This window comes from Hemicordylus capensis, chromosome 6 (genome assembly GCF_027244095.1).
Source record: "Hemicordylus capensis ecotype Gifberg chromosome 6, rHemCap1.1.pri, whole genome shotgun sequence".
In the NCBI taxonomy this organism is placed as follows: Eukaryota; Metazoa; Chordata; class Lepidosauria; order Squamata; family Cordylidae; genus Hemicordylus; species Hemicordylus capensis.
In genome coordinates, this window is record NC_069662.1 from 19,454,802 (window position 1) to 19,479,042 (window position 24,241).

At 47.4% G+C, this 24,241-nt stretch overlaps 1 protein-coding gene across 1 annotated transcript in view; it reads right to left on the reverse strand.

Moving 5' to 3' along the window:
- GRIN2D (glutamate ionotropic receptor NMDA type subunit 2D) overlaps positions 1-24,241 on the reverse strand; it is a 112,320-nt gene that overhangs the window by 60,333 nt on the left and 27,746 nt on the right. The window contains exons 2-9 of the mRNA XM_053261565.1: positions 16,256-16,677; positions 13,864-14,456; positions 13,118-13,232; positions 12,083-12,279; positions 11,676-11,829; positions 10,433-10,586; positions 6,438-6,563; positions 6,053-6,282 (exon numbers count right to left, since the gene is read on the reverse strand). Coding sequence (XP_053117540.1) covers positions 6,053-6,282; positions 6,438-6,563; positions 10,433-10,586; positions 11,676-11,829; positions 12,083-12,279; positions 13,118-13,232; positions 13,864-14,456; positions 16,256-16,654 — 1,968 coding nt within the window. The 5' untranslated portion in view covers positions 16,655-16,677. The remainder of the gene's footprint in view (positions 1-6,052; positions 6,283-6,437; positions 6,564-10,432; positions 10,587-11,675; positions 11,830-12,082; positions 12,280-13,117; positions 13,233-13,863; positions 14,457-16,255; positions 16,678-24,241) is intronic.

The following is a 24,241-nucleotide window of genomic DNA, read 5'->3' on the forward strand; positions in this document are numbered from 1 at the left end:
CTTATGGTCCAACAGCCGGAGAGCCTCAGGTTGGACACCCCTGGTGCAGAGAGAGAGAGAGATGTGGAGCAGGCTTGGCAGCTGCTTCTGTCGCTCACTGGTGGTGGTGGTGGTACTTCCACAGCAAGAGGTGGTGGTAGTTCCTCCTCCTGCTCCTTTCATGTCTGGGGAAGAGCTGCACCCCCCCCAACCTTCTGTCGCATACTTTGGCATCAGCTTGTCCTCTTTCCGCTTTGGAGGGTGGGAGCGGGCAGAGCCGTTGCTACCTCCTCACCCTTGGGTGCTTTCCAGATTAGACCCGACAACGGGGTCACGGCATATCTGCTAAGTGTGCTTCCGTACTCCCTGTGTGTTGTGACACTGCAGTCCCTACGCTGTCGGCTGGGAGCCGTTCATGTTTCGGATGCCTTGTTTCGGATTTAATCGCTGTGATTTCGTGCTATGACTTCATATGTGCGCCGCAAAAGGGTTGCTGTATTCCCCTCGCCACGTTGCAGGATGTTTTGATTCTGAGAATCATTGTGAATACGATCCTGCCAAGCCGAAGCATTTTACCACAGTTGTAGTGGGTAATCTGGAAAGCGCCCTGGTGGGCAGAGGAGAAAGGGAGCCCAGTAGGCACAGGGAAGGGCGTGAGTATGGGTGTCTGTAGGACTTTCCCCAGATGTGTGTGTGCAAAGGCTGCAACCCTAGATCCACTTGACTGTGAGCAAGCCCCATTGAATTCAGTGGGACTGGCTCCATCCAGAAGGGAGCAACTGCCGCCACCCCCCCGGTGGCCCATCTCCAGACACCTGTGGGTGTGAGGACCCAGCGCTACCTGGCACCAGCCCTGGGTAAGAACCAACAAATGCTAGATCGGTCTAGGGGTGGGTGGGATGGCACACTGAGCCAAGCACATGAGGAACTAGAGAGGTGGGAAGCAGGCGGACAGAAAGATTCAGTGAGATGTGAGGCTCAAAGGCTGTGGAAAATTAAACACCTCGAGGGTGTGAATATACCAGCACGTGTGTTGCTTTCATGTGGGTTTTTTGGCCTCTACTGTCCCACTCCTAATATTTGCACATTTCCCCAGCACAACACACTCCCTTTGAATGAGAGCATGCTATGCCTGGGAACTGTGCAATGATTAGCCAAGATGAGCTTGGTCTAGTGGCTTGTTATTGCTGTCAGTATTCTAGTGACGACTTTTGGGTGCAGAGGGCTTTTCTGCATGATCATTTAGAACATGCACCCAACCTCATTTTATCCTTTTTGAAATCTGCCTGCAAGCGTAGGCTTAGCAACAATTGCATGGCATCCCTGGTGCATGTAAGTGGCAAGCAATTGGAGGGGTGGGGAGGTTGGGGTGGGGGCTGCAGTGTTCTGCTTTAATCCTTGCAGTGGATGTGTGAAGTCCTCCAAGGAGCTGAGTGGTAGGAGCTGAGGAAGCTGCCATATACCAAGTCAGATCATTGGTCCATCTAGCTCAGAATTGTCTACACTGACTGGCAGCCGCTCTCCAAGGTCCCAGCCCTACCTGCCAGGGATTGAACCTGGGACCTTCAGTATACAATGCAGATACTCTACCACTAAGCCACGGCCCCATCCCTAGTGAAAGCACAGCCTCTGCAGAACCCTCCTGCTGCCCTCTCCCCCAATAAAGCGGAAGAACCCCCCCCCCAAGGTTCACAACATGGCACAGGCTGCGACTCCACAGGGAGAGGTTGTGCCACTCTTCCTCCATAATATATTGCAAGTTGTAGTTGGGGAAACGTTGGAGACACTTGCACAGCTACAGTTCACACAGCAATTATAGGAGAAAAACTGACATACTAATTGGGGAAACGTTTCCCCAGGTATAGATATTGTTCTCTGAATTCTTGGGAAATGCCATCTCTTCCTCCCAGCAAAAGTGCTACCTTGACAGAAAAGACATGCAGGCTGGGGCGGGGAGACAATTATGCCCTACTGCAGTGGGTGGGGTGTCTGTCTGATTTTGATTTTGAAAATGGCATGAGGGGTTGGGGCCGCTGCTCTGAGGCAATCTCCCTACTCTTGCAACTGTTCTCAAAGCTTTAAAAAGATATTGAGAATTCTGAGCATGGATCTTCCACATCACGTGTACCCTGGGTCCTCAGAAAAACAACCAAACCGAATTCAGAAATATATATGTTGTCAGGATGCTTCTGCACATCACTCTAGATAGAAAACAGTCCTAGTGAAAGATCTGGAAATGTATGTGACACAATATGGAAGTAGTGCTGGAGAAAAGGTGAATGAGGAAGGGATCTAGAAAGTTCTGTTTCCCATGCATTGTTGTTGTTGTTTTTTAAGGCAGAGCGGCTTGTTTAGGAGCTGGAGGGAAACATCAGGATGGAGACAGACTGGAAAAAGGAATAAGGGAAGGAGGAGGTTAGAAATGGACTCACAAATACGCAGACACAATGAAAAGATAATTCTGGGTTATCGATGGTTCAGCAGCTGGTAAAAAAGATTGTTGACAGAGGTGTACTGAGAGATTGGTGGTACTGAAATAGACAGGACATATTTAGAAGTAGGAAGGGCAGAGACAGCCTGCTTGTTTTTCATTACAAGAGACCTCTTCAAGAAGGCTGCGGATGGAGAAAAACATATTTGGCATGTTTCAAGGGTCACAAAATTGTCTGCACACAAGAGCTCTTCAAGCCAATTCAATCTGTCCTCACTATCTTTAGGGCAGCTGGCCCCTAGATATGAAACAAACAACAAACCAACCAAAAAATCAAATGCAGCCCAACTTTATGAGGAAAACTGGAGCAGGAGCAACAGGTAGAAAATGAGGAGCTGGCTTTCCTGCAAATGGAGATAAGAGAAGGCCGCTGCTAGCTGTCGAAAGACTTTGAGGCCATTACAGACAAAAGCACCTGGAGAACTTGAGAAAGGAAAGTGAGAAAATGGGGCAGATTATCTGGAATCCAACAGAGGAATGTGTATGACAAAGAAACAGAAAAAAAGGAAATGGACAAGACACAAACGGAGGTAGATGAGAATACAGGGGAGAATATAAGGCTGTAGGTAGATACCTCGTAGGAGAGAGAGAGACAATTTGGAAATACTAAAACCAAAAGGAGGCCTGTGGCACCTGAAAGATAAGCACGTTTAAAGCATAAGCTTTTGAGGGCCAGAGCCCACTTTGTCAGATTCATGTAGACGGGATGCCTACTTAATGCAGTTTAGTCTGGTGCTTTCATAGTGGCAAAGTCAAGAGCTGAGCCATGGTGGGCTCTAGTCCCCACACAAGTATCTGCCACAGTCCATCTGTTCCCTTGCAGATGCAACAAGACTCTTGGTTGTGCACCTGTTGCAGCCTAGGCTCCTGGTCTGGAATTCTGCAATCCTAGAAACACTTTCTCACTTCCAATTTCTCTCTCTCTGTGAGCAACACACTCTGTTTAGATTTTCTCCCTCTGCCATCTCCCTTCAATTGCTCCCTACTCAGTGAAAGTTGGTTAATCTGAGCTGTTTAATATTTATCAGCAATTGTGTTTCTTGTTGGACGTTAATTACGCCCATTAATTACATCCCAGCTCGTTAGTGCTTAACGAAAGGGATTCAATTGGATCCAGGCCGCCTTGCCACAGCTGGTCCAGCCTGTGTGGCCCCCTCCTTCCCCACAGCTGTGGTTTTTCGTCAGGGGCTAATTACAGGGTGGGGGGGCGGATAATCAGCCATGTCCTGGTTTATAAATACACACCATGCATGCTGGGCAAGGCGTCCTCCTTGCCCAGTGGCGCGGTGTGCAGAACTATCCAGGGCCCTACCTGGGCCCACCAGAACAGCTCCAGTACAGACACATCCTCCAGCACATGCATTAAGGGGAGAAAATGTCCGAGGCCTGAAACTAGATACTGGCCACCAAAAAAGCGACTTCATCAGTTTTGATGGGGAGGGCAAGAGGGGTATCATATGTTTAAGTTGAACAGCAGTTAGCGTTTAATATCAAGCCTTGAATCTATTTGTTGATGTCAGGGTCTGTTCCTGTCCTGCTCCACCAAAGGCCAGCCTTCCAGGCCCTATTAGCATCTTTTCCAGGGGAAGGACCATAGAGTCCCGCAGCAGAGCACATGCTAGATAATGTGACATGTGACAAGAGCACACTGGCTTTGTTCCTAGAAGGTCCACTCCCAGGTTCAACCCCAGGTCCTTTCTAGGAGAACCCTGAGAATCACAGGCTTCCCCGTGCCAGACACTTTGGAGTGGGAGTCACTGTACGGCTGGTTTCCTTTCCACTGATTTCCTGTTTTGCCTTTGCTCTGAGCTATTTCGCCGCCCCTGATATTTCCTAAACAAAGTTATTGGCATTTTAGAAGAACTGGGCTTGCTTGATGACAGCCAAGGCGGTTCGTCTACAAGCTATTGAAAAGAAGCTTTACAAAACACGAGCTGACTCTAGCTCCTTTGCAAGGGCAGTCAAGACAGCTGAGATCTATGGCACTGCAGCCAAACCGGCTTCTTTGACATGAAATATTTAGACTGAAATATAGAGAGCAGAACTATTTAGCTTTAAAAAGCAGCAACAGGACAATCTTCCTGGTTATTTGTTCTCTTTAATGTACATTTAGCATGGTGCATGTACACATATCTCATGCTTCTCCTTGCTTTCCTTTCATCCTTAAGCAGTGGGGAAGAGGTGGTAGGACTTTAGGGTCAGAGCCTCTGTCTCTGCCTCATTTTTTTCAAAAGGTGGTATATGTAAGGTTGGAGGGCAGACTTTATATCTGGGGCCCAATTTGTTTTTGGTGGGGAAGTACAAAGAGGAATATTATGAAGAAATGAAAGCAGGGGAAAGAAACGAGAGCAGTGATGATGGGAAGTGCCCATTAAGATCTTTCAAGTGAGGCAGGAAAGCTGAACAGCAGATCAGCTGTCAGTGGGCCCAGTCAGAGGTGCTCTTACCCCTGGACTTTGGGGCCCGAAGTCCAGGGCCTCCACACCCCCTGGGGGCCCCACAATCCTCTTTAGTCTGTCCTGGGTGGTGTGGCCACTGTGCTGTGCTGGGCAGCCAAGTACATTTCTGGCCTGCACCAGGTTCTTTAGAGACAGAGAGGGCAGTGGGGAAAGAAATATGTGGGATGGGAATATGTTAAGTTGCATGTTGAAATGTTTCTGCTAATGCAATATTTGCATAAATATATCTGTTTTATATCCTTACATTCTTGTGAGTTCAGTTGCTGTTTGTGCCCTCAAGAACCCACATGTTAAAAATACTCTGTGTGTGTGTGTGTGTGTGTGTGTGTGTGTGTGTGTGTGTGTGTGTGTGTGATGGTTAACATGCAGCGGGGCTGGGGTGGTGACGGCCTCCAAAGGCCTTTAGGTCCAGGCTCCAAAATTACCTAGGCGCACCTCTGGGCCCAGTGCTGATCAGGAGAGCCACCATCCAGAAGGCAGCAAGAATGCAGAGCTGATTTATGAAGGCTGCTGCACCAACAGCTTCCAGGCAGCAACGAAGGCTTTCAGAAGACAGCCCCAGATGTTCTGTTATTTTAGAGGAGGCCTTATCCTGACCATATGTAAGGTCAAAATCCCTCCGCTGCTGTTGGGTCTGAGCTACAGTTTGGAATCACTGCCATCTCCATTCATGAGGCCCCAGTGGTGACCCAGTGGTCTAGAGTCAGGGAGAGAGTGCAATTGAGGCACTCTGAGTCCCTCCCTCTATTCTGCAGGTTCCCTGGGTAGGGGATCAGGTTGCGGACTGGAAGTTAATTCTTGAAAATTCCCCCCTTCCAACCTTTTTCACAATATCAAGCCATTAAAGTCTCCGGAATTGCTTTCAGTCGTCACCTGGAGGGTAGGATCTCAGGACTTTCCTCAGCATGCCCATAATCCTGATCTACACTTAGGCCATTTGTGTGTGCTGGGGGTCTCCCCTAAACAGGAGATCTCATAAAAGTCTGGCTTTGGAAACTGGCAGGTCCTGAAAGGAAGTGTGTGCCTGTCTATCTGAGGTGTGAGGTAGACTAGGAGGGAGAGAAGTGGATGAGGCCCGCCTGTATCTGTTTCCCACCCCACTGGAGCATTTTCTTCTCCTCACCTTCTGGTCGCTGAGGCCAGACACGGTGTCTACATACTCCTCCTGGATCATAAAAGCAGCCAGGTTGGCTGTGTAGCTGGCGAGGAAGATGACGGCAAAGAAAGCCCAGATCAGCACCATGATCTTGCTGGTGGTGCCCCGGGGGTTCTCCACAGGCACGGAGTTGTTGAATACCAAAGCCCAAAGCAGCCAGATTGACTTCCCAATGGTGAACTTGGAGCCTCCGGTGCCTAGCAAGCAGATGGAGTGGGAGATATAAATAAAGCAGGGGGGACCCCTCTGAAAAGGTTTGAACTCAGCGGTCTGCCCTACTGCTAGCTCTGCAGACAGCCCCGTTTCCCCACTCCCCCCCCCACACCCCTCCCTCCACCTTTGGTGCACTCACGTTTACTGGCACTGAGGCTGCGGTTGTAGCCCACCGGGCTCAAATATTCAAAGATGAAGACAGTCACAGCGACAACAGTCAGGCACATGACAAACATCATCACCCAGACAGCGGGGCTGTAGGGCTCTGTGGGAAGAGAAATATGGGGCACAGTAGTGGGATGGCTGAACTCTCTTGGGTGAAAGCAGAGATTCGGACCCTTTGGCACAGGGAACCTCTCTAAGGAGGAGAGCAGGTCTGGTGGTAGCAAACTTGAATTGTCCCCTTTTCTAAGCAGGGCCTGCTGTGATGTGCATTTGGATGGGTGACTACATGGGAGTACTACAGGGGCGTAACTATAATAGGGTATGGGGAGACAGTTGTCTGGGGGCCCACTGCCTTGGGGGGCCCCCAGAGGCAAGTCACATGACTGAGTCGCCCAACCACGCACCCACCCGGGCTTCCTTCAGTTGTATTCATCCTCCAAAATTGATTCACCAGCAACAGTCACTGGAGGGATGCTGTGCTGGGGGTGGATAGGGCCAGTTGCTCTCCCCCTGCTAAATAAAGAGAAGCACCACATTAAAATCACTACTGTTTAATAAACAGATACTGAGCCATTCCTGCGACTTCCTTCCCTTTGGGGAAGCTCAGAGGAAGAGCACCTGCCTGCTTGCACACAGAAGGTCCCAGGTTCCCTCCCTGGCATCGCCAAGCAGGGCTGAGGGAGACTCTTGCCTTCAACCTTGGAGAAGCCGCTGCCTATCAGTGTAGACAGTACGGAGCTAAATGCAGGGGTGTTGCTATAAGTGAGCTGATGGGTTCAAAGAACCCAGGCCCCCCAGCTCCACCCTTCCCTATTTTCTTCACTTTCTCTCTCACTCCGAGGGGCTACTGGAGAGAGGGGTGAACACGGGCCCCCTCTCCCCTAGTTACGCCCCTGGCTAGATGGACCAATAGTCTGACTCAGTATAAGGCGGCTTCCTATGTTCCTCTGTAAAGAAGAGTACCACTTTTTAAGCCTTAATAAACATAAACTCAAGGCTGCGTCTGCACTACAGACCCTAAGTTGTTTTAACTGTCATGGCTTCCTCCAAGCCTGTCAGAACTCTTTTTTTAAAATTTATTTATTTATTTACACAGTCAGACAGGTGTTATTGACTGGTTTGTTTTATCCAGACATCGAGTCCTTCCCAAGGACCTGGGATGGCTGAATTTTATTGTCAATATTGTTCCTGTTGTTATTATAGATATCGTCACAGAATATAGACTGTTCTCAGTAAAGTTGCTTTTTGTAATTGGATGGTGATGATTTCTGTGGCCCCTGTGGTGTTGAGGTGCTCTTCAAGGTCTTTGGGAACTCCACCCAGGGCGCCAATTACCACTGGGATTATTTGGGTCTTTTTCTGCCACAGCCTTTCAATTTCAATTTGTAGATCTTTGTATTTGGTGATTTTTTTCTCTTTCTTTTTCTTCTATTCTGCTATCCCCTGGTATTGCTATGTCGATTATTTTAACTTGTTTTTCTTTCTTCTCGACTACAGTTATATCTGGTGTATTGTGTGGCAGATGTTTGTCTGTTTGTAGTCGGAAGTCCCATAATATTTTTACATCTTCATTTTCTTCAACTTCTTCAATTTTATGGTCCCACCAATGTTTGGCTACAGGTAGCTTGTATTTTTTGCAGATGTTCCAGTGTATCATCCCTGCTACCTTGTCATGCCTTTGTTTGTAGTCAGTCTGTGCAATCTTTTTACAACAACTGATTAGGTGGTCCATGGTTTCATCTGCTTCTTTACAAAGGTGGCACTTGCTGTTTGTTGTTGACTTTTCTACCTTTGCTCTTATTGCATTTGTTCTTAGTGCCTGTTCTTGTGCAGCCGGTATTAAAGCCTCCGTTTCTTTCTTCAAGTTGCCATTCTTAAGCCATTGCCAGGTCTTGGGGATGTCTGATTTTCCACTTATATTGTGCAAATACTGACCATGCAGTGGCTTATTTTTCCATTTTTTCTGCTCGGTTTTTGGCTTGTTCTTTCTTGTAGGCCTGCTTTATTTCATTGGTGTTGAATAGTTTCGTGTTATTGACCATTTTAAGTGCATCTTCTTCCCTGTCCTTGATATATTTTTCAAGGCTTCTTTTCTCCTCCTCTACTGTTTGATGGACTTGCAGCATTCCTCTTCCACCTGAGCTGCGAGGGAGGTATAGCCTATCTACATCACTGCAGGGCTGCAGAGCATGATCGATGGTCATTATTTTCCTTGTCTTACGATCTAGCGTCTCTAACTCTGCCTGGGTCATGTCTATTATTCCTGCAGTGTATCTGATAACAGGTATAGCCCAGATGTTTATGGCGTGTATGGTGTTCCTGCCATTGAGTTTGGACTTGAGGATTTTTCTAACTCTCCTGATGCATTCACTTCCAATTTTTCTTTTAACTTCAGTGTGTGTAATGTTATCAGCCTGGAGAATGCCCAAGTATTTGTAATGTTCTTTCTCTTCCAGGTTCTTGATGTTGCTTCCATTGGGCAGTTCTATTCCTTCTGTTTTTCTTATTTTTCCTCTGTTCATTATTAATGCAGCACACTTATCTAGTCCAAACTCTATTGCTATATCGCTACTGAATATACAGACAGTGTTTAGCAGTGATTCAATTTCTGACTGGGACTTTCCATACAACTTCAGATCGTCCATTACAGCAGAAGTTGTATGGAAAGTCCCAGTCAGAAATTGAATCACTGCTAAACACTGCATTATTTATTTATTTATTTATTTTTACATTTATATCCCGCTCTTCCTCCAAGGAGCCCAGAGCAGTGTACTACATACTTGAGTTTCTCTTTCACAACAACCCTGTGAAGTAGGTTAGGCTGAGAGAGAAGTGACTGGCCCAGAGTCACCCAGCACGTATCATGGCTGAATGGGGATTTGAACTAGGGTCTCCCCAGTCCTAGTCCAGCACTCTAACCACTACACCACACTGGCACTCGCGCACGGCATACTGGAGTTTCTGGGGGCTGTGTGGCCCCCAAACTCCCCAGCCCCCACCGGCTCCGTCACGGAGCCAGCCGTTGAGTGGGCGGCCGCTGCCGCTGCCCAGGGCTGCCTCCCTGCTTGTCTGCGGGGAGAGCAGGCTTAGCCCGCTCTCCCCACTTAGCTTCACAAACTGGGTCTCACTGATCGTGAGACCCGGCTCCGTGTGTTTCTGTTGCAGGGACAGCAGATTTTCCCAGCACTTGAATGACATCACGACCTTCCTGGGCAAATGCAATCTCCAGCCTCAGAAAGCATTCCCGCTGCGATTCTGAGCACTGTGGGGTTATATGATTGTCATAGACACATACTGGTGGATGCCCACAATGTTTTGGGCAGGCAAACCTTTTTTTGCTTTTCTGGGACCCCTTTTCCAGGTCCTTCCAGCTTTCCATGTCAAGGTTTGTTTTAAAATTTGTTGCTCCTTTATTTATTGAAAATATTTATATCCCACCTTTTCCATTTTCTGGTTTGCAAATACTAAACTCAAACCATCATTTTAAATAAAAAACAAACAAACAAACAAACAAACAAGCAACAGCCTCAGCAATCAAGGGAACACTTGGCAGGGCCTTTTACCTGAGCAGGGGCATTACAAGGTTGGAGTGGGCCCAGAGACAACATTTTAAAATGGCTTCCCCATCACTGCCTTCCTCTAAATTTTTTTTAAAAAATATTCAAGGAAACTCAGGTGGGCGTTGGGTTGGGGAGACAAGTCTCGGGGGGGGCGCCCCCAAGGCAGGGGCCCCCGAGACAACGGTCTCCCCTTGCCCTATTATAGTTATGGCCCTGTACCTGGGAGTGGATGGGCTCTTGCATACAATATGTAGGTGGAGAGAATTGGGAGGACTAGAACTCCTGAATTCTATCCCATAATGCACTCTGTTCTGAAACTAGAAAATTTGGAAACCTCTTCACTGGCCTCGTGCCAACACTCCCACCCTGCTCCCAGAATTTGGAAACCCTTCTGAGGCTGGGAATTCACCTAGGAAGGCAGAAGGTGAAACAGTTCCATTGCTACGGGACACCATGACACTGATTCCTGTCTCGACGAAGGGCACGGAGAAATCTATGACTTCAGCTCTCTCTGCGTTGATGGTCAGGGATCCAATTGCCATGTCAGCTCGCTTGTAAAACACCTGACAAAGAGAGAGACAGAGATGGAGTGCTGATGGCCAGGATTCCTGGGTTCTCTGGGGGAGCCTCCAAGGTCACCTGGCAGCCTGGAGATAAAGCCAAGGGTTTTGTATGTCTACCCCATAGCTGTTGTGGGTGTGTAGGTGTTAGGAAGAATGGGGTCCAAGGACAGCCAGAGTCCGTCTATATTCCTTCATATATAAACACCAGACTGCCTGGAGCAGGACTTGTGGCTTCTCTGGGAGGGTCACTAGTTTCTACTCGTATATGTGGTAGAGTTGTCATGCCCCACCAGAATTCCAGGTTTCACCCAGATTTTAAGCATTTTGCTTGGATTGCTTAGCCCACCCAGATTCACCCAAATTCCAGATATCATTATATATAAAAAAAAAAGCTAAGCTCTAGCCCTTATAGAAGCGGATATATGGAGCAAAACGTGCAGTCACTATTCTGCTTAACCGCTGGACTTGGATTAAGAGAGGAAGAGCACAGTAGGCTCCCAGGGAGGGTTTCACTTTAGCAAGTACAGTAATTCCCTGAGGAATGTTGCCTTGTTTGTTATCAGCAGGGGATCCCTATCAGGCAGTTGAGAGGATAGCTTGCTTTTGATGTGAATCACTGCCTGCCTACCAGGCTGTGTATTGTAATGTTTAAGGACTTCCTTGGCTTTACATTCAATGCATGCCTACTTAGAAGTGAGTACTGTTGGTTTTAATCAGATCTTCTCTCAGATAAGTGTGTACAGAACTGCAGCCTTCATTAAAAAGCTGTGCATTTTTTTTGTTCAGTTGCTGCTGTTAATATGTCAAGGAAAATGGTCAGGCAAAGATATCTTCCCCAACTAGATATCCAGAGCAAATACAAGTCAACTGGAAAGCGTAGCTGCTAATTTGCATAATATGCAAATTATTTACGATCCAATTACATAATATGCAAATCAGGTGACCGGATTTGGAAAACCAGAATATGGCAACCCTAGTATGTGAGAGTATGGAAATCATAATTCTTGAGTTCTTTAAGAGAAGAGTGGTGCCTAACAAGTGAAAACTGGTTGTGTGGGGGCCAGGACCCCTGGAAGGGCTGGATGTTACCTCTCCAATCATGCCATTCCACATCCCGTTGACTTTCTTGCCATGTTTGCCGTTGGTGACTAGATAGAGCTCATAGGTGAAATCCAGAGTCTTTGCCAGCCTCTTCAAAATGTCAATGCAAAATCCTTTGCAGCATCTCTTTTCCAGGTGACTGCTGTGAACAGAGCAGGGGAGGAAAAAAGGGGCCCAGTGAGTGGCTCGGGAGTACCCGATGCAGGCATGGATCTGACCAATGTCTGGATGGGAGACTGCTGGGAGCCCCACGAAGGCTGCTCTGAGCTTCCTCTGCCTGAGGAAGAGCAGGATATAAATATAAACACAGACAAAATTGTAAAACTTGGTGTTAGGCAACTTTCTACTTGAGGTACCCCACCTGGGGGGAATCTCAACCAGCACTGTGGAAATACCTGTTGGTACGGTTGAGGGGATGGAGGCAGGGCACTGAGTCACGGATGCAAGTCTTGGTGGCGGGATCAATGTCATCCACGATAACAAAGGGCCTCTCCTCCAGCGTTGCCACCATGAGGTGCTTGTTGTTGTCCACCGGCTGCAGAAATCGGCTGTACCGTGACATGCTTAGGATTCTACGCTCCCACCTTCCCACCTGCCTCCCGGGGCATAGAGAAGAGGTTAGATACACCCCAAACCTTTCTCCAAACCCTTCCCAGACCACCAACATCCCCCTCCCGCCGCCAAATTGCACCAGGTTCAGGAAACTCCTCCACACCCCTGTCCGTTTTGAAAGCCTCCCTGTCAGATTTGCACCTGCCTACAGTTTTACACCAACCTCTGAACCTTTCCATCCAATTCATCTCAATGCTAACCTTTAAAAATCACACCCACCCTCAAATTTAACCTTCTCCATCCACCCTCCTGCATATCCATGATCAACACAGAAGCAGGATATTGGGTGGCCAATAACTTATCCTTGTGAGGATGCCATGGATGGACTCTGCTCACACTCGGGGTCTGAGCGATTGCCTGATTCTGCAGTCAGAAATGCAACCGGGTACCACCCCCTCATCAGACTGGCTAGCAAAGCACACAGGAAATGCCTTCCTGCAAGGAATTGCCCTACAGGCTCCTTTCTGCTGGGTTCCATTGCCCTGATTGTGCCATGCTGCCATCTGGATTGTGTAGGTTGATCAGGACAGGAGGAGACTGGCATGTGGATGCCCATGCCTTGTAGCAGAGGGCTGGACTCAATGGCCTTTCCAGCTCTATAGAGTCTATGCGTTTATGATCCCTAAACACCTCCCCAAACCTGCTCCAACTCTCAAACATATCCCTAATATTTGAATTTTTACCCCCTAATGACAACTAGGTTCACTCTTACCAGACAATGCGTTTGGGTCCACCAAGCCACATTGACCCCAAATTCCCATCAGTCCCAAACCTCCCACATCTCATAAACCTTTTCCCCAAACCTCCCTCAAACTCACCACCTCCCAGGTTCGGTCTTTGCTGCGCGAGATCACAGCCAAGGATGGATTGATGAGGTACCCGTCCTCGTTAAAGGAGAAATCCTTCTGACCCCACGTAATATTCATGAAGTACCTGGGAAGAGGCATGGTGGAAGCTCTTCAGTGTCAACCTAAAGCCCACCCTCCATGTGTTGCTATCCAAGCTTCACCCACCCCCTAGCTGTGCTATTGCCCCCTATGCCTGACCCACAGGTCTGACATTTCAGACACCACAACTGGTAAGCCATAGCTCAGGCCTTCTCACACCAAGCAGGAAAAGGCCCTTTCAGAGTCATATTGAGATGGGGCAGGGAGCTGAGTGGAGATGGTGGGTGGGTGGGTACGCAGTGGAGGTGTGACGGACAGGATGGGGAAGTATTGATGGAGAGCATGAAGGAGTAAAGCAAGGAAAATAGGTGGGCTGCAAGATAGGGAGGGATAATGATAGGGGAAGATGGGGAAGAACAACAGAATGGGCTGGGTGGATAGATAGGTATCAGTTTATGGAGGTAAGGAAGCAGAGAGACAGTCAAGATGGGTGGAAGAAGGGAGGGAAAAGATTCTTTAATGGTCATATGGAAGGAAGGAAAGAATTGATGAATTCTTTGAGGAATTGATGTAGAATGAGGAGGGGATCCCCTTGCAGACAGCAGCATTTTCCTTTTGCTCTTGACCCCCACCACCCTTCCAGCTCAGCCCTCCACCCAGCCTCCTCCCCTGCTGACCGATGCAGGTTCTCATTGAGCTGGGTGAAGTTGGGTGCCCGGCAGTCATTGTTGAATCTTGGGATGGAGCCATAGACTTGGAAGACGGCCTCAGCCCCTTTGGCAATGATGGCCACGCCATTTTGCACTCTGCGGTAAAGATCGTCTCTCCATCCTGCTGAAAGCACCATGAAGAGACCCTCGGGCAGGTCATCCGGCATGTATTCAGTTCTGCCAAAGTTGGCGCCTGCCATGAACCAGATGTACCCTGGGCCTGTGAGCTTAACTTCACGAGCAGCCTGGAAGATGGTTTCCGCTTCGTCACGGGAGCAGTAGAGAAGGCAGATACGGGCATTGATTTCCCGGAGCTGGCGTTTGAGGCAGGCTCTGTCTGGGTCATCGGTGAGGTTAAGGGTCACAGTGCTGCGGCGCTCCCAACCTATGAAACTGCTGTCAGTGAGGACCTCGATGTAGTCTACAAAATCTTCATAGCCGGGAAACAGGGTTGTAATGACAGCAAAGGCTGTCCAGTCGTACTGTTCCAGCACCTCAAACATCACCTGCAACTGCTGCTTTGTGGATGAGGCCAGCTGCAGGAAGGTAGATCCTTTTTCCTGGGTTTGGGGAAGAAACAAGGGTGAAAATCTGCCCCCCAGGACTTTACTTGCAAACTTCTTTATGTCCACTTCCTGAATGCTAAGTATCTTGCCATGGGAGAGCTTTTAGAATGGTCATAGTGGAAGAAAAATGATAGTTTTCCATTCCGATGGAACATTTTTCTCCATCAAAATTAATCTAAAAGTGCTTATGTAGAGGAAAACATTGCGTCAAATCTGGGCTCAGATCTGCTAACGCCATCTATCCTTGGTGACAGACCTGTTGCAGTCCCCTCTCTTAAGCCCATTTGTCAGCTTGGTAGATGTTTCGGCTGCAGGTTCAACTCTCCCAGAGTCCCTCCATCTCCACCAAAGCCCCTTAATATACAGTATACAGTATCCACAGACAAACTGGGTCACTCATGCCTTTGTGACATCCAGGTTGGACTACACAGACGTACTCCATGTGGGGCTGAATCTGGAAACTTCAGTGGGTTCAAAATGCTGTGACCTGATTACTACCTGAGGAGGGTCAGATGATGGAACATATTATGCCAACTGTGTCCCATTAACATAGGTTGCTTATTTGTTTCCAAACTCAGTTCAAATTGCTGGTCCTTGCTTTTAAAGCTCTAAATGTCCTGGGACCAGGATACCGTAAGGGCCACCTCCTCCCATACATATCTCCCCAACAGATCAACACTCAGATCAACATCAAAGGACTTGTTCTGTGTGTTTCCCTACAGCTTGAAATTGAGTGGATGAGTATGAGAGATAAGGCCTTCTCAGTCATGGCCCCCTTTATGTGGAATGCCCTCCATAAGCAAATCCACCTGGGAGTTATTTGCACATAGCTTCACGCTGCAGGGTAAATGTTGAGCAAAGCCACTTCGAAGTACACTCAGGGCACTGAAGGAAGCAGCCCCTCCCCTCTGCTCTCAGGTTTGCTTTTGAGGCAGGTTCACATGTTTTCCTTCATGTTTTCCTTCTAGCCATTGGTGGGGGGCAGGGAGAGGGAGAGAGTACTGTAGAGCTACTGTACATCTGCACTTGTAAAGAGAGTGTCCTTCTTATCATGCTAATGATTTTACGTCAGTGCCTCTCCCTATTTTCAGAAAAAGTTGCTTAAACCAAGCATTTTAAAAATCTGGAAAGACCTTGAGTTAAGCTAGGATTTGCAAGACAAAGCCCGACGTGTGTGGAGTGGGTCCAAGGATATCGAAGGGACTTCGGGGTAAGTTTGGCTGGTGTGTGAACGCACACACTCTCTCCAGAAGGAGATTCGGGGTAGAAGCCCTGTGTGTAAAGCCTCCTGGACCCATCACTGTATAGTTTCTGATCTATGTTAAGGACCCAGCTCTTTTGGAGCTAGTAAGGACCCCAGCTCCTTTGGGGATCAGAAAACCTGACTCCTGGTGAATTCGATCACTGATTTTCCTACCACTACTGCTTTAAAAAAATGATTTTGATATTTTCTATCAAAATCTATATTTTCTATCAAAATTCTATATTTATTTTAATGGACTTTTCTGTTAGCTGCCTTAGATCTCTTTCATTAAAGACAGGTGAGATATAAAATACTTTTAAAAAATTGATAAATACATAAAATATTCTGGCTTTAAAAATTATTTAACATTATTCAATCTGGACAGATTGTGCTGATTTTCATGAGAGAGCAAATTTCCATTATATCTTGAGGATGCTAGATTTGGTTTGGTGCAGAATTTGTGGTGGTTGTTTTTTAAAGTGCACAACAGAAAACAGCCATCTCATGGCTCCCAGAATGGGCCACAGAATACCACAGGATGTAACTTTACCTTGGTTGTAAGAACAATGGCTGATCCCCCATTGATACCAATGATGGGAACGGAGGTCTGTGCTGAGATGAAGTCCAGGATCTGGGCCACAGCCTCTGTGCGTGTATCATCCTCAAAGACCACACCATGGACGTGTAGGGAGGAGAGAACGTCGCAGAGGCGCACGATGAGACTGCGAGGGTTGGTGTCATTCAGAACCACTGGGATGGGGTTGATCTCCATAGAGAAGTTGCGGAAGTCCTCGGGTGAGAGCCGGGCACTCTCAGGTGTGTAGGTCGAGCCGCTGAAGATGATGGCAACGTTGATGGATCGTGGCTGCGTGTCCAGGTAAGGGCTGGCGCAGGCCAGAGCCATAACAAAGAGCATCCTAGCAGCGGGGGTGCCCGGAGGCAGGCTCATCTCGCAGGGCCTCTACGTTCCCCCTGCAAGGCATTGTGGAAGGAAGGCGAGGACGGGCAAGGAGAGAGAAAGGGTTGGAAGAAGGAAAGGGTCAGTGTGTCGTCTTTAGAGCTCAAATCGAGAGACCTCTGCTTGGTAACCAGTTTTGCTGATGTGCCATTGGAATGGGGTTTGGTGGGAGATGGACCAAGACTGGCTCCCCAAGTGACAGGTCAGCAGCCACTGCTGCTTCTCCTGCCACACACTGCGGCTTCTTCTTGCTACCTCAATACATGGTTTGGAGCAGAGTTCAGAGGGGGAGGAGAGAGAGAGAGAGAGAGAGACTACTGAGCTCGCAACATTAAAGGATTCCTCCTCTTGCCTGCATGTTTCCCTCCTCATCCCTCAAGACCACAGCTCATGGGGCAATTGGAGATGGTTAGATGGCACATTTCAGCAGCTCACTATGGCCTCTGGGCTGCCAGTTACCAATGACTGTACAAGAAAGGCCTTTGCGCTGCTCTTTGGATGGGGAATGGTCAAGCAGCCACACCCAGCCACATCTGAGTCGTAGCTCACTGCAGTTGGTCTTTGGTGGGGTGGCAGAGGAATGATGTAACATATTTGCATGTACTGTTTCAACTTGCACCCACTGGAGCAGGCATTTTCATGGGCAACAGTTGTCTTCTTCATCAGATACATGAAGCACAACAAGGTGACTGACCTATAGACAGACAGACAGACAGACAGACACACCCCTGAACTGCAAGGCCACACCCAAAGCCACACCTCTTCACAGGTGGGTTGCGCGGGAGGAGGCAATGGCCAACCCCTCCTGTATTCTACCAAAGACAACCACAGGGCTCTGTGGTCGCCAGGAGTCGACACTGACTCGACGACGGCACACTTTACCTTTATCTTATGCTTAGTGGACTCTAGCCCATGAAAGCTTCTGTCACAATACATCTATTGGTCTATAAGGCACCACAGGATTTGCCATTGTTTTTGATGCCACAGTCTAATATGGCTATCCCTCTGGAAGCCCATGTCACATTCCTACCTCCCAAATCAACTCCTCTCTGACCCAACTCCCCAGCACCACACTTCCAAACCCAAATACAGCCCCCTGACATACAAAAAGATCCCATCAGCTTCCCGTTCTCCCCTTGTAACTAATAGACACATTGTGTAGTTTGATCCTAGGTTTTGGCAGAGGGGGGACCTCCACTCCAGAGGATCGCAGGCCTTAGGGTGATATCATAACTCCTGTTGGAAAGGTGTGGGGATCTCGAAGAGGAAGAGACCAGCTAGGTTCTGGTGTTGGGTAGGGAGAGCAGAACTAGGCACATTCCTAGCTTGTCAAGCTCACAAATGCTTAGCATTCATCCATCCATTGGTTTGGGCAGAGCAATTCACGGGATGCAAGTTATCCCAGGACCACCACGCACCCCACACAAGACAAGTCTACAGTAACTTTGATCTTTTGTCCATTAATCAATTAATGTTTGCGGTCCTCTTCATTTCATAAAGTGGGGAAGATGTTTGACCCAGGGAGACCTCTTTGGCCGAAGAAGCAGCTTTTCCCAGAAGAAAGCTTTTAACTGAAAACGAAGGAGAATGGGAAGGGCCATTTTGTCTGGAAAGCAAAAGATTAGAACGAGACGAGTGATTATCAAGTGGGCAGAACACCAAGATGTCAACTCCCAGCCAGATGTTGAGAGCTGCTCAGCCTGTCCTCCATGCAGCCTGTGGGTACCAGTGATTAATCAGGATATAACTGGTAGTAAACATGGCCAGCCTGAGGCTTTTCAGCTGCTGCTGCTGCACTACAGCTCCCATGATCCCTAGCCACAATTTATTGTAGCTGAGGATGAGGTAAACTGTAGTCCAACAACACAGCTGGAGCGCCTCAGGGCAGGTTGGCTACTGCAATACATAGGTTTAGTGCAATAGTGGGCCCTAAACCAAAGCAGGTCTAGCTGAACTGGGCCTGGTGCATTGGCTGTTCCTGACCAAGCATCCTCAGCGCACTCCTTTCATCCTGTGGTTAGAATCCCTGTAAATGCTGGGGTTCACCGCCCACCAACTACACTGGGAGGTCATTCACACAATCAAAAACTGTGTTCTACCCGGGTTTGGGAGCTGTGTGTACTCCCAATTTTTGATTGTGTGGAAGCAAGGTTAGAGGAAATCCTGGGTAGCTTTTTCTCCTACCTTGCTTCCACACAATCACTTCTGCTCAGGTTTTCCTCTAACCTTGCTTCCACACAATCAAAAAATGGGAGTACAAAGCTCCCGAACCTGGGTAGAATACAGTTTTTGATTGTGTGAATGACCTCTGGGTGTGTTAGACAGCACCAAGACTGTCCACTGACTTCCTGATTGGAGCTGACTCAAGTTGTTGGCTAGGAGGAACTCCTTCAGTTTTCATCTCTCCCCAGAACAGCCCACAAGACAGTGGGGGTAGCCGGTGTAAATGGGGTAGCCATACACTCTACCACCATGAGGCTGTGAAGATCCTCCAATATACCTTTCAAGTTCTGCTGATCTTTGACCAAATCTGTTTATTCATTAGGTCTCTCCACTTACTCCATAGCCTCGCTTGGCCTCCGTGGGAAGTGATTCTACTATTTCCCATCAGTGGCAACACACTGGTTCTCTCCCTGCTCCCCATAGGTTACCGCACATAGATAAGATCATACTAGGCAATAAGAGGAGAGCTTACATGATGAAAGACACATCAGAAGAGCCTTGCTGGGTTGGGCCCAAAGCCTATCTAGTCCACATCCTGTTTTCCACAGTGGCCCACCAGATGCCCCCAGGGAGCCCACAAGCAAGAGTTGAAGGCATGCCCCCTCTCCTGCTGTTGATTCCTTGCAATTGGTATTTAGAGGCATCCTGCCTTTGAACGTGGAGGTAGCCAATAGCCATCAAGACTAGTAGCCATTTATAGAATTGTCCTCTATGTTTTTGTCTAAGTCCCATTTAATGCCATCGAAGCTGGTGGCCATCCCATGGCAAATAATTCAATAGATTACTTATGTGCTGTGTGGAGAACTTTTTCCTTTTGTCAGTCTTAAAATTCCTGACAATCAGTTTTATAGGATGATCTCTGGTTCTAATAAGAAAGCCATTCAAGCCACTGGCTACAGGCAGAGAATTATCAAAGACACTTGTGAATCAGATAGTAGATTTCTTCATCTGTATTTTTAAAAAATCACTCATATCCCACTGTGCTTCACAAGATGGACTCCTGAGTCAGCTGCCTTGGGTGAAAATCACACAATAGCAACAACAACAGCTCAGCTACATTATCAAGAGAATCATGTGATCGTCATATGGAATCTCTGCACTTCAGATTGCAAAAACCAGATTGTGTTTTAAAGGCTCCTATGTTATCCACCTTTGCGCATATTAAAGATGTGCATAAAAATGAGAGCCAGCGTGGTGTAGTGGTTAGAGTGCTGGACTAGGACCGGGGAGACACGAATTCAAATCCCCATTCAGCCATGATACTTGCTGGGTGACTCTGGGCCAGTCACTTCTCTCTCAGCCTAACCTACTTCACAGGGTTGTTGTGAAAGAGAAACTCAAGTATGTAGTACACCGCTCTGGGCTCCTTGGAGGAAGAGCGGGATATAAATGTAAAAATAAATAAATAAATAAACAAATAAGAAGAAAGGATCTAACCTAGTCTTCTTTCTAAGGTGTTTGTTTTTCTGCTTGCAGGGGACAGGGAGCAGCCAAACATGTGATACCGCATTCAAGTCTGGCAAAGCCGCACCATGTGGTTCTGCTACTTATGTCGCTTGGCTCTTAGGCCTTAAGCATGAAGCAATCCTGCAGGTCTCTCCAGAGGACATTTTAATGGGGTGCTTATCACCCACACATAGCCTATCTACTAGTGGACAATTATTGATGCCCCAGAGGAACTAGGGTTGGTTTAGATTGAGGGAAAGGAGGAGAAAGGAAAGAGAGAGGGGAGAAGAGCTGGTCTTGCAGCAGCTAACATGAACTTTGCTAAGCAGGTTTGCTTCTGGACTGGTTTGCATTTGGATGGGTGCCTGCATGTAAGCACTGTCTGCTGCAAAATATCCCCCTCACAGGATGGGGCCATAGCATCTATTTACATGCAGAAGGTTCCAGGTTCACTCCCTGGCATCTTCAGGGAGAGCTCAGATAAATCCCTGCCTGAAACCTTGGAGAGCTGCTGCCAGTCAGTGTAGACAATACTGAGCTAGATGGAGCAAGGGTCTGACTCAGTATAAGGCAGCTTCCTATGAAAGAAAGAGATATACTTGCTAAATCCAAAATTAAACCTCTCATTTCCACATTTTAGTCACACCAAGAGTAACTACCTGTTAATTCAGCAAATGCTGATGTTCCCAAACCTACACTTTCCTAAGTGACATGAATGTGATGTGAAGATAGGGGTGTGGATTTGCAGTAGAGAACTGTAAGCTGGGGAAGGGATAATTCTTCTTCCCATTCCTGAAGATTCTTCCCTGCAAACACCAGCTTACTTCCAGTGTCAGATCCCAGAGGGGAAGAGAAAAACAGCCAGTAATGGGGAGAAACATTTGCTGAGAAGAATCTGTGGGTGCAAGCAGATTCAAGCTGCCTCCAAGTTCTGCCCTGCAAAAGCACCACCACCGCCACCTCTGGTTTGCCTCATTAGGCATCATTCGGTCCTCGGTGTCCTAGACAGCTGCCTCTTGGGATGGTTTTTTAAACTAGCTACTTAATTAACCACTCCAAGCACACCTTCATAGGCCTCTTCCTAAAGAGAGAAACCCTTAACACAGGGCAAAACATGACAAAGAGGCGCTTCTTTTGCCTATGCTAATTTTAATTAGAGTCTACTTATTAGACCACTTTATTTGGTCTTTCAGCTTCAAAGCTGTCAATAAATGTTCATTTTGAGATGTCAATATTTATTTATTTATGTTTACATTTTATATTCCACTCTCCCTCCAAGGAGCCCAGAGCGGTGTACTACATACTTAAGTTTCTCCTCACAACAACCCTGTGAAGTAGGTTAGGCTGAGAGAGAAGTGACTGGCCCAGTCACCTAGCTAGTATCATGGCTGAATGGGGATTTGAACTCGGGTCTCCCCGGTCCTAGTCCAGCACTCTAGCCACTACACCACGCTGGCTCTTCATCCAAGGTGGAGCCCAGAGTGGTAGGTTCCTCCTCACAAGTTCACTTAAGTTCCTCCTCACAACAACCCTGTGAAGCTGGTTAGGCTGAAAGAGAAGTGACTGGCCCAGAGTCAGCCAGCAAGTCTCATGGCTGAATGGGGATTTGAAGTCGGATCTCCTCGGTCCTAGTCCAGCACTCTAACCACTACACCACGCTGGCTCAAGCCTACTGCTTATTTTGTTCATCTCTTACACTGGGCAAAAAATGACACCCGCAGCCCGTCCCCCGCATATACACACTCACCCGTGAGTCTCATCTATGAGAAGCTCATTGAATTCAATGTTTTCCCCCTACAGACTGTCTCAAGTTTCTTTTCTTGTTTATTATCATTTAAATGGCATGTTCTTACTTGCTGTCGCTTTAAATCTTTAACTTGTTCTGTCCCCAAACAATTATCTGAAGTAAGTCATTAGCACACTCACTTTACAGAGAATCAACCTCAAGGGGCCCCCTCATATGTTACATTATTTGTTCTAAATTGAGATGAAACCCTGATGGGGAAATGCATACACCCTCATGTGTGAACTGAAGCACAAGCGTCTAACGCACACTGAAACAGAACACCCGAGTTGTGATCCACGTATAAGAAGATACATACTTTCCCCAGCAGGACGATTCATGATGTTGTTTTAATCATAGGTCAAGGATGTACGTGGGGATACCTTTTTAGCACATGAGCCAGCTGGGAGAATGAATACTCATTGTGATTTTTGACAAGTTCTATACCCCGAGAGATGGAAAAGAAGTGATAGCATTGCAGTACTTTCAGCTGTCAGTGTGTTATCATGCTTTTATTGTCCTGACCATCGGGCCAGCAGTCCCCAAACTTTTCAGCATTTTAAAAAGACAAAAACTACTACAAATGTTATCAATATTGTCTGAGGAACAGACATGGACATTGGCAGGAATGTCCTCCAAAGACTGCTTCATGGAAAGAGTACAACCATTTGCTCATGGTTACCCAGTGACCCTAACCCTCTCCTCTGTGCAAAAAATGACTGCAATTTTACTCTAATCATTTGGGGATAGGGATAAAGGAGAGGTGACAATGCACAGAAAGCTGTAAGGGCAACAATGCGGCCGCCTGTTTTCCATCTCTAAAGGATAGGCGTTGCGAACAGTCACTATGAGCATTCGCCCCCTGAGATGGGACTGCTTGCCTAAATGGGACTGCTGGCCACATGGACTCTTTGGAGATGGTCCGGAAACTTCAGCTCATGCTAAACAGTCCAGCTAGGCTGCTCACTGGGCCTGGCCGGTTTGAACCCATTACACCCATGCGGTGTCAGTTGCACTGGATGCCATTCAGAGTGTGGGGGTTGTTGACGCAGGGGTGCTCTTACTCCTGGACTTCCAGGGCCTCCACACACCCCGGGAGCTCCCAAATCCTCTTTAGTGTGTCCTGCATGGTGTGGTTGTCCTGCCATGACACCGGCCCACGCCAAGTGTGATTGTGACCTGTGCTGGGTGCTTTAGAGACAGAGTGGGGGAAGAAATGCGTGGGATGGGAATAGGTTGAGTGTTGAAATGTTTCTGCTAATTCATATTTGCATAAATAGACCTCTTTTATAGTCTTACATTCTTGTGTGAGTTCAGCGGCTGTTTGTGCCCTCCCACGTGTTAAAAATACTGCCTGGGTCATGGTGTGTGTGTGTCTAGGGAGATGATGCTTAACTTGCAGTGGGTCCTCCAAAGGCCTTGAAGTTCAGGCTCCAAAATTACCTACTGTAGGTGCACCTCTGGGTTGACCTTTAAAGCCCCAAACAGCTTAAGACCCATCTACCTGAAGGGAGTGTCCTCCCCTCTAATACATCCCTGCCCATCTTTTAAGGTGGCCTTCAGTTACTTTTATCTGGGTATCACCACCCACAATGGTGTGATGGCTGGCGATGGGGGAGAAAGCCTTTTCAGTAGTGGACCCCCATCTATGGACTGCCTGCCCCAGAGAGATCTGCTTGGTGGCCTCTTGATATGCATTTAGGCACCAGCTTAAAGCCTCCTTGTTCCATCAAGCATTTAACATGTACTCAGTTGTTCATACTGGCTCTTTGTTACCACCCCCACCCCACCCCCCCATTTCATTGGCTTCATTGACTATTTTATTGCTTTTTAAAAATGTTTGTTTTTATTAATATGATTGTCTTTACTGCTGCTTCTTTGTATTTTGTACAGTTCTTATGCTTGTATTTTAAATTTTTTCAGTCATATTTGTTTTATATTTTTGCTTAATATTTTAATTGTGCCATTTTTATAGTCTTATTTTTTTATTTTTGTGTGAACCGCCTTGGGATTATTTTAATGAAAGGCGGTATACAAATTTAACAACCAATCAATCAATATCTTTTTTTTTTATTTTTTACATTTTATATCCCGCTCTTCCTCCAAGGAGCCCAGAGTGGTGTACT